The sequence below is a fragment of the Phaethon aethereus genome, assembly GCF_964289735.1.
Source record: "Phaethon aethereus genome assembly, chromosome: 28".
In the NCBI taxonomy this organism is placed as follows: domain Eukaryota; kingdom Metazoa; phylum Chordata; class Aves; order Phaethontiformes; family Phaethontidae; genus Phaethon; species Phaethon aethereus.
In genome coordinates, this window is record NC_138604.1 from 2804734 (window position 1) to 2817089 (window position 12356).

The window sequence follows — 12356 nt, forward strand, 5'->3', positions numbered from 1 at the left end:
GGCGCCCATCCCCGCTACGTCAGGGCACTGAACCTGCAGGGGGTCCCCAGGCACCCCCTCCCCCCCCGGGGTGACCGGCGCCACCCACTCACCCTTCAGCCCCGGTGATGGAAGTGCCAGAGCTCCTGGACGGGCTCTTGCTGGGTAACGTCCTCTCGGATCCCCCCTTCTCCAGCCCAGTCCCGGCTCCCGGTGGCTCAGAACCGGCTGGCAGGGGAGCCAGGGGAACCCTTGAGGTCCCCTCGGGGTCCCCGTCTCCCCTCGCGTGTTCCCTGCCAGCATCTTTCAGGCTGCAGGGGAGCAAAGCCGAGGAGCTGCTGCAGCTGACAGTGAACCCCAACGTTGTCTGTGGCCTGGGGGGCCACCTTGCCTCCTCGGGGGGCCACCTTGGCTCCCCAGGCAGCCACAGCTCCCAGGATGGCGGCCCGGAAGCCCCCCGGCCTGGCGAGCCCCCTGCCGCACTCTCCGAGGTGGTCTGCGACCTCCGTGCCCCCCTGCACGGCAGCGTCATCTCCATCCCGCTGGGTCAGTGGGGTTCAGCCCCCAGCAAGGCTCAGCCCGGGGGCCGCCTCCTGCCAGCGCGGCGCAGGCCAAAGAGCAGTGTGGCTCCCCGCGTTGGGGCAGGCAGGAGCAGGCAGGACACGGCTGCCTCTCCCCCTTACAGATGACTGGCTGTGCCCCGCGCTACTCCCCAGCTCCTGCATCATCAACGAGCTGCCTGCTGTGCCCCTGCCTGCACCGCTGCCTGCCACCCCGCAGGCGCCCAGCCCCACGGTGAGTCCCTGCAGCCCCCCCTGCATCCCCTCACGGGGGGGCCGGACACCCCCCAGCCCACCCCCACGCGTGTCCCATCTCTGGGCAGCTGCGTCTGACAGAGGAGGAGAAGCGGCTGCTGGCACAGGAGGGGGTGACGCTGCCCGGCACCCTGCCCCTCACCCAGGTGGGTCTGTTGGGGAGCTGAGGGGGTGGCTGGGGGGCAGCATGGGGCAGGGCTCAGCCCTCTGCCTCCCTCCAGGCTGAGGAGCGGATCCTGAAGAAGGTGAGGAGAAAGATCCGGAACAAGCAGTCCGCCCAGGACAGCCGTCGGAGGAAGAAGGAGTACCTGGATGGGCTGGAGAGCAGGTGGGTGCCAGCGGCACCGCAAGCCAGCATGTACCCTGCATCCCCTCACCCATCCCTGTCTCTGCCCGGGCAGGGCGGCCGCATGCTCAGCCCAGAACCAGGAGCTACGGAAAAAAGTCCAGGAGTTGGAGAAGCGCAACGGGTGAGCGTGGCACAGGGTGCCGGGATGGGTACGGTGCCAGGATAAACAAGGGAGGGGGGCACCAGGACAGGCACTTGCCAGCCCCTCGTCCCGCAGGTCCCTGCTGCAGCAGCTGCAGGCGCTGATCAAGCAGACATCAGACAAGGCCGCCCAGACTGGTACCTGCATCCTGGTATGGCATACGCGCCACACCGGGCACACCAGCGTCTCCCGGCACCACTCAGGGACACATCATTCTTTCTCCCTCCCCGGCAGATCCTGCTCTTCTCCCTGGGACTCATCCTCTTCCCCAGCTACAGCCCCTTCCGCTGGGGCCCAGGGGACAGCTGGGACGATGACAGGCCCACCGGAGGTAACCGGGAGGCTGCGGGAGCCCTGGGGGGGCCCAGCTGCAGCTCCCCCGACCCTGCAGTGCTGCCCACCTCAGCATTCCCTGTTCCCACAGTGATTTCCAGGAACATCCTGACCCAGGGGGAGCTGCTGGGACCGGCTGGAGAAGCCCCATTCCCTGCACCGGGGTGGCTGTGGGTGAAAGAGCCAGGACCTACGGCTGCAGAGGAAGACGGAGCCGATGGGGGGCACGGGGATGGGAGGCCTGCCCCCAGCAGGGAGCTGGGCACCAACTCCTCGGGCCAGGCCCCCCCAGGGGATGTGGAGACAGCAAAACAGGGACACGGGGATGAAATGTGACAGGCAGAGAATAGCCCTTGCTTTGGGGCCCTGGGCTGGGGGCAGCAGTGGGGGGACACCCCAGCTCAGCCCGCACAGGGGGTGCTGACTGTGCCTCCCCTCAGTGAATAAACCCGCGCCTGATTTGCATCCAACGTGTGTCGGAGGGTCGGCGCTGCCTGGGGTGGGGCCCATAGGGCTGGGGATCTCCCCCCAGAGCTCCAATGGGGGAGCGGAGCCGGCGGCGCAGCCCTACATCACTCCTGTCCTCCCAGGGACAAATGCCAGTGTCACTCCAGTGACAACGATCAGGATTTATTACACACCGCACTCTCCGGGGCTCCTCCCCGGGTGGGCAGGGCACCCCTCAGCCAGGCCCACGGGACGCCCCCATGGCAGCGGAAAGCAGCTCCCAGCAAGACTCCGTGTTCACGGAGCAGGGCAGGGCCTGCTCCAAAGGACCTGTTCCTCCTCCCAGCCAGTTGGGAGCACCGGGAGAGCAGTGTCCTCCGCTCCAGGGCAGCCAGGCTCGGTTAAATGGACTCGATCTGCTTGCGGACCTTCTCCAGGGCCTTCCTGTCCAGCACACGCTGGCGACACACCACCAGAACCGCGAAGACGGCGGCCACGCACATCATGGTGCCCACAAACCTCCAGAAAACGTGTGCCTCCATCACTGCGGAGCGACAGCTGCACCCACAGGGAGAGTTAGGAGACCTGTAGGGAACTGCCTCGGCCCCAAATCCCACCTCGCCTCCCCCTGTGACCCCTTCAAAGGCTCACGGCTGCCCCATCCCCCCACCCTACGGCCCACACTCACCTCTTGTACTCATCCTTCTTGGAGGTGGCACAGTTTATCTTCTCAATGAAGCCCGTGGGGCCGCACTCCACTATCGTCTTCTACAACCAAGAGGAGCCAGGCCGTCAGAGACGGTACCAGGGCAGGACCTGTCTCCCCCGTGTCCACCAGCCCCGGGGCAGGGCATGGTGTGGCCCAGCCTACTGGGCGAACAGGTGAGAGCCCCGCCGCTGCCCATACGCACCGCCTGGAAGCTGGAACAAGGCGCACACTCCTGTGCCACCACGAAGTCCTCCACCCGCCAGCACGGTGTGGCCACCACCGGGCTCGCTGGGGAAAGAACACGGCCGCTGAGTGCGGGCCAACCGGGAACTCACCGGGGCCGGCTCGAGCCCCTGGCCCCCCACTGCCCACGCCACGCCGGGCCCCGCACTCACCCGAGCGCCTCTCCTCACTTGCCGCCATCGCCGCCGCCGGCCTGTGGAAAGAGCAGAAACGCCGTAAGGGCCGCACTCCGGGCCTGGCCGGGCTGTGCTTCCCCCCGGCTGCGCTTCGCCCCCAGCCGCCCGCTCACCGCAGGCCGCAGACCAGGGCACCCAGGACGGCGTAGAGGGCGCAGCAGCGCGGCCCGGCGGGGCCGTGGGGCCCCATCGGTGCGGCGGAACTACCGGGCCGGACCCTACGTCTCTGGCAGCACCGCCATTTTGAGGCGCGAGGGCCGCTGGGAAAAGCGGGGGACGACGGGAAGGGGGGAGCGGGGCTCCGTGTGTGTGTGTCTGCGCCTGTGCAACAAGGGCCGGTACCCGGGCGGGAGGCGGGACTGTGGCGGGGCGGGGTTTCGCGGGGAGGCGGGGCTTGAGCGACTGGAATGGGCTTGGCTTTGGGCGAAGGGGTGTGGTTCTAAGCGAAGAGGCGTGGTTTCCAGTGAAGAGGTGTGGTTTGGGGCGAAAGGGGCGTGGCTCTGCGTGGCCCCGGCGCGGCGGCGCTCCAGGCTCTCGCCGCCCCCCGCCGGGCCCGTTTCCCCCCCCCCCGCGTCCCCAACAGAGACACCGGAGACGGGGCAAGGCACAAGCTGGGCTTTATGGCATGAGGTGCGGACCGGGGGAGTCAGCCCCCCCCGCCCCGCTCCGGCCGGGAGCCCCCCGGCCCCCTGCCCCACCCGCCCCAGAGAGGCGCCCGCGCTGCCCCGGGGCCGGCGGGGGGAGCGGCGGCGGCGGGGGGGAGGCTCTAGGCCACGGAGCATTTACCCCCGGACTTCCGCGGGGGGCCGGGCTCCAGGAGGAGCCTGCTGCTGCTGGGCGCCTGGAAGAGGGAGGGGAAGGGGTTGGGGGGGGCCGGAGCAGGGGGGGTCCCTCTCCCGGCCCCCCCGGCCCCACTCACGGCTTTCCGGGCGGATTTCTGCAGGATGTCCCGCGCTAGAGTGCTGAAGGCCTGGAGAGTGGGGACGGTCAGTGGGGTCACCACCCGGGGACCCCACCCGGGGATGGGGGGCACCCCCTCCCTGTGCCGCCCCCCACCCTCACCTCCTCCACGTTGACGCTGGACTTGGCGCTGGTCTCGAAGAAGCGGATCCCGTGCTCCTTCGCTAGCTGCAGGACAAGGGGACCCCTCGTTTGACCTGGGTACTGGGAGGGAACCCCTCCCAGCCCCATTGTGGTCCCCCCTACCTTCTCAGCCTCCTCCCGTTGCACTTTGCGCTTGCCCTCCATGTCGCACTTGTTGCCGATGAGGAGACGCTCGACCCCGGCAGAGGCATTCTGTGGGCAGGAGAGTGCAGGCAGGACCCCCCCCCCCCAACCCCTCCTTCCCCGTGACCCCAGCCCCAGCGCACACCCACCTCCTTGATGCTTTTCATCCAGTTTTGGATATTCTCGAAGGATTTCTTATCGGTGATGTCATACACCAGGATGATGCCCTGCCGGGATGGCGCAGTCAGTGGGGCAGGGACCCTCTGCCTGGGCTTGGGGGGGTCCTCATCCCCAGGCAGCTGAGGTCCCCCCCAAGAGCTGCCCCAGCCTTTCTGGGTGCTGCTGGCACCCCTCCACCATACCACGGCGCCGCGGTAGTAGGCTGTTGTGATGGTTTTGAAGCGCTCTTGTCCTGCCGTGTCCCTGAGGGAGAGGCAGAGCGGAGGGGGGTGAAGCAGACATTGGAGGGGGTCCCCAATTCCACCCCCCTGCCCTCCCCCGCCACTTACCAGACCTGCAGCTTGATTTTCTTCCCATCGATATCCACTGTCCGGATTTTGAAGTCAATCCCTGGGATGGGAGAAGAGAGACAGTGGACGGTGATGCTGGGGCTGCACCAGCACTGGGAGGGGATGCCATAAACAATCCCAGCTCCACTCCCAGTCCCAGTCTCCCATTTCCCAGTAACTGTCTGGCATCCTGGGAAAGGGATGGGGGACAAAGTCCAGGCCTGGCACCAGCTGCAGTGGGTGGGAGCCGGTCAGCGGTGTCCCCATGCCCGCCGGACGCAGCATTCCTGCAGGGTGGCATCTCCCCGCCCGGCTGCCTGCGAAGCTACCCACGCCGGGGCCGGGGGCAGACGAGACGGACAGAGCTGCCGGACCACCCCCCCCATCAAGTCAACCAGCCCCAAAGGCTGGCAGATGCCCCCCGCAACCTCCCGCATCCCTGAACCCCCGTTTCAGGGGCTGAAGAGGAGGAGGAGGAGGAGGAGGAAGGGCTGGAGCCCCAGGCTGGGAGGATAATGGTGGGGCGCAGCCTGGCCCGCAGCCCAGGCAGCAGCTGGCAGCCGGCATGTCCGTGCTGGAGTTTATGGCATGGGCTGTGCCGGGGCGGCTGCGCCAGGCTCAGGAAATGGCTTTACCAGCACGGAGGAAACTCAGAGGAGGAGGATGGGACGGCAGGCGCCAGGGTCCCGGCCCGGTGGCGGCTGTGGGGCAGGACCAGCGTCGAGCCGTGGCCGGCACCACCGTGCCACGCCGGCTTCTTTCGCGATGCAGCCCCTGGAAATGGCTGAGACCGTGCCGTTCACCGACCGGGACGAGGCGCAGAGCTGCCCCGCGGCGCAGCCGTGTCCCCGGTGTCGTCCCCGTCTTCCCGCCATCCTGCCGGTGCCTGGGCGCGGGCAGGAGGCAGGCAGGGGAAGGAGGAGGGCAGCGAGCGATGGGAGGGACCCCGGGGTGCGCGGTGGGGACCCGGGGGGAGGAGAGGGGAGGGGAGGCACCGCGCCCGGTGGGTCCCGGGTGGGGGGTCCCGGGTGGGGGGTCCCCGGGGGTGCTGCTCACGCACCGATGGTGGAGATGTAGGTGCTGGTGAAGTTGTCCTCGGCGAAGCGAATGATGAGGCAGGTCTTGCCCACGCCGCTGTCCCCGATCAGCAGCAGCTTGAAGAGGTGGTCATAGGCCTTGGCCATGGCCCCCCGCCCGCCGCCGGGCCTCTCTCCCCCACCGCCGCCACCGGGACCCGGCCCGGCCCCGGCCCGGCCCTCGCCGGGCGGGGACTCGCCTCGAGCCCAGCCCCGCCGCCATGACGTCACCGCCTCCCGTGACGTCAACGCACTGATCACCCGACGTCACGACTCCCCCCCCGTGAGTCCCTCCCAAGATGGCGGCACACAACTGACCTTCCCAACATGACGTCTCTCCCCTCCCTTCCCGGCGACCTTCCCAACATGGCGCTGCCCCGTGGCCACCCCTCACTTCCGCCCGTGCGGGGAACCCCGTAGCGGATATACCGGCTCCCGCTTCCGGTTTGGCCCCTTTTCGGTCGCAGCTGCCTCCACGCCAACATGCCTGTGAGTGCGGTACCGGCCCCGGGCCCTAGCCCGCTGTCGCCGCTCCCCGACCCGGGCGGGGCTCAGCGCCGCCGCAGGGGAGGGAGGAGGATGTGGAAGGACAGAGGGAGGCGGGTGGACCCGGTTGTCGCCGCGGCGGGGTGGGCCAGAACCGCCGCCATCTCCACGGCGGGGGCCCCAAGATGGCGGCGGGTGGGGGCCGGGCCGCTAACGGTGACTGTTCCCGCAGCTGGCGAAGGACTTGCTGCACCCTTCCCCCGAGGAGGAGAAGAGGAAGCACAAGAAGAAGCGGCTGGTGCAGAGCCCAAACTCCTACTTCATGGACGTCAAGTGCCCCGGTAGGGCGGCGGGCCGGGCCGGGGGGCGGGCGGACTCCGGCCTCGGGGAGGGGGCAGCGGGTCCCGGTGTCTCTCCCGCCTCCCTCAGCGCTCTCACTTTCCTGGCAGGTTGTTATAAGATCACTACGGTGTTCAGCCACGCTCAGACCGTCGTTTTGTGCGTGGGTTGCTCGACGGTGCTATGCCAGCCCACGGGGGGCAAGGCCAGGCTGACAGAAGGTGGGTAGCAGCCCCCGGCCCCGCCGCCTCCTTGGTCTTTGAAGCCGAGATGGCTTGTGGAGACGTGAATTTGCTGGTCTGGAAGGTTGTAAAAACCACTCAGTTATGGGCGTTCTTAGAACTGGCGGGATGTGCTTTGCTCTTCAGGCAAAACCCGCTGAATCTGGGCTGGTGAGAGAAGGCAATCCCTGCACAGAAGGGATTTCAAGAGGCTGCAGCGGTTCTGACTGCTCTGCCTATGTTAAATGTTAAAAAACATTTTTTAATGTTTTTTTTTTTTTTTTTTTCCTCCTCGTGGTCAGGCTGCTCCTTCAGACGAAAGCAGCATTAAGCGAAGGGAGCAGGGGATGGATGGGACTACTCGCGCAGACGGCCGCCCAGAGCGCCGGAGCAAGGGCTGCGTCTCCGGGCCCGACCCGAGCAGGCGTCCACGGAAGGCCAAACCGCAAACGTGACTTTCCTGCTGTCCCTGTGGCCCCACCCATCTTGCTGTCAATAAATTTTGGATAAAATACATAGAAATTAGTTGGCTTTTAATGCTTTGATTCTAATCAAAGGGATGGTGGCTCAAGAGAATTGATTGTTGTCAGGTCCAGTCTTTCCTAGAATGAGCCGAGTTCGTTTCCTGAAGAAAGGTGGATGTGCCTAATTGGTCTTAAAGCTTACAAAGGGAAGAAGTATGCTTTTCCGCTGTCCGTAAATATTAATTACTGAACTATAAACCTTTTCTTTCACTTGCTGAGGAACGTAACAGCTGGTGGCTGCTAAAACAGCAAAGAGAGTGAGAAGAACCTGGTCAGAGCCCGCGAGCGGCTGAGGGATTCCTGCTTCGCTGACCCGAACTGCAGAGGTGAGGGTAAGCGCTGCACACAGGCAGCTTCCGCTTTGTCATCGCTTCGAAGAAAAAGCTGTTGAGGGCAGGGATGTTTAATGCCCTTTGGATCGGGGGAGCGGAGAACACGGATGGTTTCCCTGCCTCCGTTTGCCCGTTTCACTGGGGGAGGAGCAGGAAGTTGGGGTGAAGTTGAATCCTGTCATTTTGATCTCACTATTTGATCGGGCGTTTCGTAGAATCACGGAAGGGTTTGGGCTGGGAGGGACCTTTCAAGGCCATCTAGTCCAGCCTCCTGCCCCGAGCAGGGACATCTTCCACTAGATCAGGGTGCTCGGAGCCTCGGCGAACCTGACCTTGAACGTCTCCAGGGATGGGGCATCTCCCACCTCTCTGGGCAACCCCGCCAGCATCTCGCCACCCTCATTGTGAAAAATTTCTTCCTTAGATCTAGTCTGAATCTCCCTTCTTTTAGTTTAAACTGTTACCCCTTGTCCTATCGCTACAGTGTTAACAAAAAATAATATGGGGGGAGTTGAAAGCTGGGGTGCAAAACGGGGAGTAAAACTGGGTGTGCAAAAAGAGGAGGGCAGCAATGAGATCAGGCAGCCCCCCCGTCCCCGGCTCAGTCTATTCCTGCCTCACCTGATCTGGGGGCTGTGGGGGGACACTGGGGGGGTTGTGGGGGCCTGGGGGCAGTGTGGGGACACCCCGGTGGTTGTAGGGGACTCCTGGGGCAGGCATGGGGACACCCTGGGGGGTACATGGGGACACCGTGGGATGACATGGGTGACAGTGGCACTAGGGGGGGGCACAGGGACACCCTAGGGGACACAAGGTCGTGTGTGCCCACTTGTCCCCCCCACCCCGGACGTGTGGGTCCCTGCGGCAAGCAGGGCACACCCCGAAATACAAACACACCGTGTCACACCCCTGACACACCCTGACACCACAACCACCCCCACAGTTGGCCCCACGCCCTGACACACCCCGGGGGGGAACTGAGGCACGGAGACCCACACACACCCCACGGGGACATGGAGGTGACACCACAGCACCTTTATTGTCCCCTGGGGTGGGGGTCATGGGGGCCAGGTAGGCCCTGTCGAAGCAACGGTGCCGCTTGGGGCCCGCCTGCCAGCAGCAGCTCTGGGGGTCGCGCCGGGCGTCCCGTGGGGCAGCGATGCCCTGGGATAGCTGTGGATGACGGGAGGGGGGTCAGGGGGGCTGTGGGGTGTCCCCCAAAGTCCCCTAGACCCCCTTCAAACACTCAACTGCTCTTGGGTGCAGGTGCTTCGCTCCGGGGGGGCGGGCAGCATGCCGCCATCACGGCCCCCGGCAGCTCTGGCACTGGCCGCCTGCAGGACATGGACATGAGTGGGGTCCCACAGATCCCTCCCCTTCCCCCGGGGTTAACGGGTGCAGGGGGGGGACACCCACCTGTGGGTGCAGCTGCAGAGGGAGTGGGGCCGGGCCGGGCCAGGTCGATGTGCAGCTCCCGGTCATAGGCGGGGTGGGGGGCAGCGGCAGCAAAGCAGCGCTGGCGGGCGGGCCCCCCGCCGCGGCGGCAGCACCGGTGCTGCGCCGTCTTCACCGCAGCCTCCTCGCGGCAGAAGCGCTCCAGACCCCGCCGCCACTGCACGGAGGGATCAGCCGGGGTCCCCCCTGGATGCCTGGGGCCCAACCAGGCACCTGGGTCCCCCCTAGACCCCTGGGTCCCCTCCCCAAATATCTGGGTCCCAACCAGGACCCCTGGCACCCTGCTCACACATCTGGGTCCCCCCCGCCCCAGACCCCTGTGTGTGTCCCCCTGAACCCCGTGTCCCCTTCCCAAACCTCTGTGTCCCACCCATGGCACCTGAGCCACCTTCCCAAACACCGGGGTCCCTCCTTGCTTCCCCGTGCGCCCCCCCCCGGCACTCACGGCGTTGTGGGCGCAGGCGAGGCTCTCGTTGCGGCAGCAGCGGTCGTAGTCGCGCTCCAGGCGCAGGCGCAGGCGGACGCGGGGGCCGGAGGGGCCGGAGGGGCCGGGGGGGCCGGGGCGCAGCCCCCGTAACCCGCAGATGTTGCCCATGTTGGCGGTGGTGGGCTCGCCGGGGGGGAAGGGGGGCTCACCGGCGGGGTCCCAGGCGGCGACGGCGGCCTCATTGACGACAACGGTGTTGGGGCGCTGAGCAAAGCAGCGACGGCGTGCCGCGCCGTGCTGCCGGCAGCAGTGAAACTGCCGCGTCTTCACCCCGAATTCATCGGTGCAGAATCCGTCCAGCACGTCCTTCCACTGCGGGACAGCGGGGTCAGCCCCCTCCCCGGGTGCGCGTCCCCCCCGCCCCGTCCCCAGCCCCGGGACTCACGGCACGGCGGGCGCAGGGCAGCGGCGCGTGGTGGTGGCAGCAGGCGTCGAGGCGCGGCCGGAGGGCGTCGAGCGCGGCCGCTTGCCGGCGCAGGTGGCCGAAGGCGCTGGGGGGCAGCGGGAGGGCCGGGGGGGGCCGGGGGGGATGGCGGCAGCGGTGGGTGACGGCGGAGGCCACAGGCCAGGCGGGGGGGAAGCCGTCCAGGACGCTGGGCCAGGCGGGGGGGGGGCGCGGGGGGGACGTGGCGCCCGCCGGGCTGTCGGGGGGCAGCGGGGGGTCCTGCTCCTCCTGCAGCACTGAAAGGGGGTGTGTGGGGGGGCGGCGGGGGTGTGACGCTTGTCCCTCTGCGTGTGTGTGTGTGTGTGTGTCCCATTGCGGTGTCCCCCCATCCCCAACCCTCGCCGTCCCCCTGTTCCCCACATCGCCCCCACCCCGTGTCCTGCCCCGTCCATGTCCCCAACCCTGGCTGTCCCCTTGTCCCCTCCACCCCATGGTGTGTCCCCCCCCACGGTGTCCCTTCCCCAACGTGTCCCCTCCACTCCATGACGTCCCCCCCACAATGTGTCCCCTCACCCATGTCCCCCCTGCCTCCCCCATCACCGTGTTCCCATGTCCCCCCCAGCCGCCTCCCGCCCCCCCGGGGGTCCCCCCTGTCCCCAACACTGGCTGTTCCCATGCCCCTTCATCCCGGGGTGGCCCCTCTGTCCCAGGGTGTCCCCCCTGTCCCGCGGTGCCCCCCCCACCCCTACCCTCATGCTGCTCACTCTGGGGGTGCTGCAGGACCAGCCTCTCCTGTGCCACCTGCTGGGGTGGCTCCGGTGCCACCACTGTCACCGGGGTGGGGATGGACGGGGGGTCAGCACGGGCACCCCCACCCATCTGCTGCCCCGGGGGGGGGGGGGGGGGGGCGCGAGTGGGGACTTCCCAGTCCCACAGGTTTGGAGCCCCCCAATGGGGAGAGGACCCAAGCGACTGGGGGGGGGGAACACACGACACCCAGGTGTCCAGGGGGACCCAGGCAGCCGGGGAGGGGACCCAGGCATGTGGGTGGTGACCCAGGTGTGCAGGTGAGGACCCAGGTAATTTGGGGAGGGGACCCAGGAGTCCAGGAGGGGACCCAGGTGTTTGGGGAGGGGACCCGGGGGCACCCAGCCGTGCAGGGGGAACGGCAGCGGCGGGGCCACGGGACTCACCGGCGGCACCGAGGAGGAGGAGGAGGAGGCCGAGGGCAGCCATGGCGTCGGGCGCTGTGGGGCCACCTCCGGCTCCGCCGCCTTATGAAGGGCCGGGGCGGGCGCGGGGCCGCATCCTGCGGGGCTGAGTCACGGCCTGACGTCGCGGCGGGGCGGGGGGGGGCCGGGGGGGCTGCGGGTGCTGTGCTGCACCCTGCACCCCCGAACAGGGGCACGACCCCGACCCCACAGCCAGGCTGGGGGGGGGTCAGGGACACCGCGGTGGTCCTGTCCCCCTGCCCCGGGGGCCCCCAGCCCCCCCCCCGCCCGGCGCCCCTGCGTCACTGCAGGGGGAAGCGGCCGCAGTTTGTGGTTTTTGCCCCGTTTTGGGGCCTGCCCCACCCAGTGAGTCACTGGGGCCGGGGGGGCACCCATGGAGGACCCCCCCCCCCAAAAGGGTGGTGCTCGGCTCATGTCCCCCACCCCACGCTGGGACCCCTCCCCTACGTGGGGCAGCAGTGGCAGGACTGTGTCATGGCCTTGGTCACCTCCCTTCACCCTGGGTCCTGGGGGGCCCTTGGGGGCTCCCACCCCCTGCCCGGGGCTGAGCCCCCGTTTTTGGGCAGGTGCCAGGGGGACACACACTGCCCCCCTCCCCTGATTGCCCAATGCCCAGCGGCGACGTGACGCGGGTTTGCGCAATCCCCCCCCCCCGAGGGAACCCAAACGTCCGGGTGGGAAATCCCCGGCAGGTGGGGGGAGGGGGCAATGGGGACCCACGTGTCTGGGTCAGGGGGCTCTGTCCAGCTCCAGGACCCCTGGGGGTGCTGCCAGCACCAAGGGGGCCGGGAAGTGCACCAAGCTGCTCCGGTCTCGGCTCCCACCAAGCCCGGCACCGTTTCCCAGCGCTTTAATGGGTGACGGGGAGGGGGGACACAGACTCGACACGG

The 12356-nt window shown here is 67.8% G+C and overlaps 5 protein-coding genes across 5 annotated transcripts; 2 read left to right on the forward strand and 3 right to left on the reverse strand.

The window, feature by feature from the left end:
- Positions 1 to 107: 107 nt before the first annotated feature.
- On the forward strand, positions 108 to 1992 carry CREB3L4 (cAMP responsive element binding protein 3 like 4; the record flags this gene model as incomplete). The annotated part of the gene is made up of 8 exons (XM_082011562.1): positions 108 to 525; positions 665 to 774; positions 863 to 940; positions 1016 to 1122; positions 1196 to 1264; positions 1361 to 1436; positions 1520 to 1616; positions 1710 to 1992. 8 exons carry the CDS (start codon positions 108 to 110, stop codon positions 1952 to 1954), a joined length of 1200 nt encoding a protein of 399 aa, XP_081867688.1. The 3' UTR covers positions 1955 to 1992.
- A 240-nt stretch (positions 1993 to 2232) lies between these two features.
- On the reverse strand, positions 2233 to 3383 carry JTB (jumping translocation breakpoint; the record flags this gene model as incomplete). Its single annotated transcript, XM_082011421.1, has 5 exons — positions 2233 to 2623; positions 2754 to 2833; positions 2977 to 3062; positions 3170 to 3210; positions 3307 to 3383. 5 exons carry the CDS (start codon positions 3381 to 3383, stop codon positions 2467 to 2469), a joined length of 441 nt encoding a protein of 146 aa, XP_081867547.1. The 3' UTR covers positions 2233 to 2466.
- A 427-nt stretch (positions 3384 to 3810) lies between these two features.
- Positions 3811 to 6119, reverse strand: RAB13 (RAB13, member RAS oncogene family). The gene is made up of 8 exons (XM_082011422.1): positions 5990 to 6119; positions 4930 to 4990; positions 4783 to 4843; positions 4570 to 4647; positions 4400 to 4489; positions 4256 to 4321; positions 4113 to 4163; positions 3811 to 4034 (listed from the first exon to the last, which is right to left on the reverse strand). The coding sequence occupies exons 1-8, from the start codon at positions 6111 to 6113 to the stop codon at positions 3960 to 3962; spliced, it is 606 nt and encodes a 201-aa protein (XP_081867548.1). The 5' UTR covers positions 6114 to 6119; the 3' UTR covers positions 3811 to 3959.
- Positions 6120 to 6473: 354 nt separating this feature from the next.
- On the forward strand, positions 6474 to 7573 carry RPS27 (ribosomal protein S27). The gene is made up of 4 exons (XM_082011436.1): positions 6474 to 6494; positions 6724 to 6832; positions 6941 to 7051; positions 7354 to 7573. The coding sequence occupies exons 1-4, from the start codon at positions 6489 to 6491 to the stop codon at positions 7380 to 7382; spliced, it is 255 nt and encodes an 84-aa protein (XP_081867562.1). The 5' UTR covers positions 6474 to 6488; the 3' UTR covers positions 7383 to 7573.
- A 1399-nt stretch (positions 7574 to 8972) lies between these two features.
- ECM1 (extracellular matrix protein 1) lies at positions 8973 to 11470 on the reverse strand (the record flags this gene model as incomplete). Its single annotated transcript, XM_082011446.1, has 7 exons — positions 8973 to 9080; positions 9159 to 9241; positions 9324 to 9519; positions 9808 to 10161; positions 10235 to 10530; positions 10984 to 11061; positions 11428 to 11470. The coding sequence occupies 6 exons, from the start codon at positions 11468 to 11470 to the stop codon at positions 9210 to 9212; spliced, it is 999 nt and encodes a 332-aa protein (XP_081867572.1). The 3' UTR covers positions 8973 to 9080; positions 9159 to 9209.
- Positions 11471 to 12356: the final 886 nt, after the last annotated feature.

Bases quoted from the DNA above. Each gene is read 5' to 3' on its own strand.
- RAB13 (XM_082011422.1), bottom strand. From the start codon at position 6,113: ATGGCCAAGGCCTATGACCACCTCTTCAAGCTGCTGCTGATCGGGGAC. The intron at 4,648-4,782 runs GTATGGTGGAGG...CCATCCCGGCAG, and splicing joins CCTACTACCGCGGCGCCGTG to GGCATCATCCTGGTGTATGA. The intron at 4,164-4,255 runs GTGAGGGTGGGG...CCCACTCTCCAG, and splicing joins CCAGCGTCAACGTGGAGGAG to GCCTTCAGCACTCTAGCGCG.
- RPS27 (XM_082011436.1), top strand. The intron at 6,833-6,940 runs GTAGGGCGGCGG...CTTTCCTGGCAG, and splicing joins CATGGACGTCAAGTGCCCCG to GTTGTTATAAGATCACTACG. The intron at 7,052-7,353 runs GTGGGTAGCAGC...CCTCGTGGTCAG, and splicing joins CAAGGCCAGGCTGACAGAAG to GCTGCTCCTTCAGACGAAAG.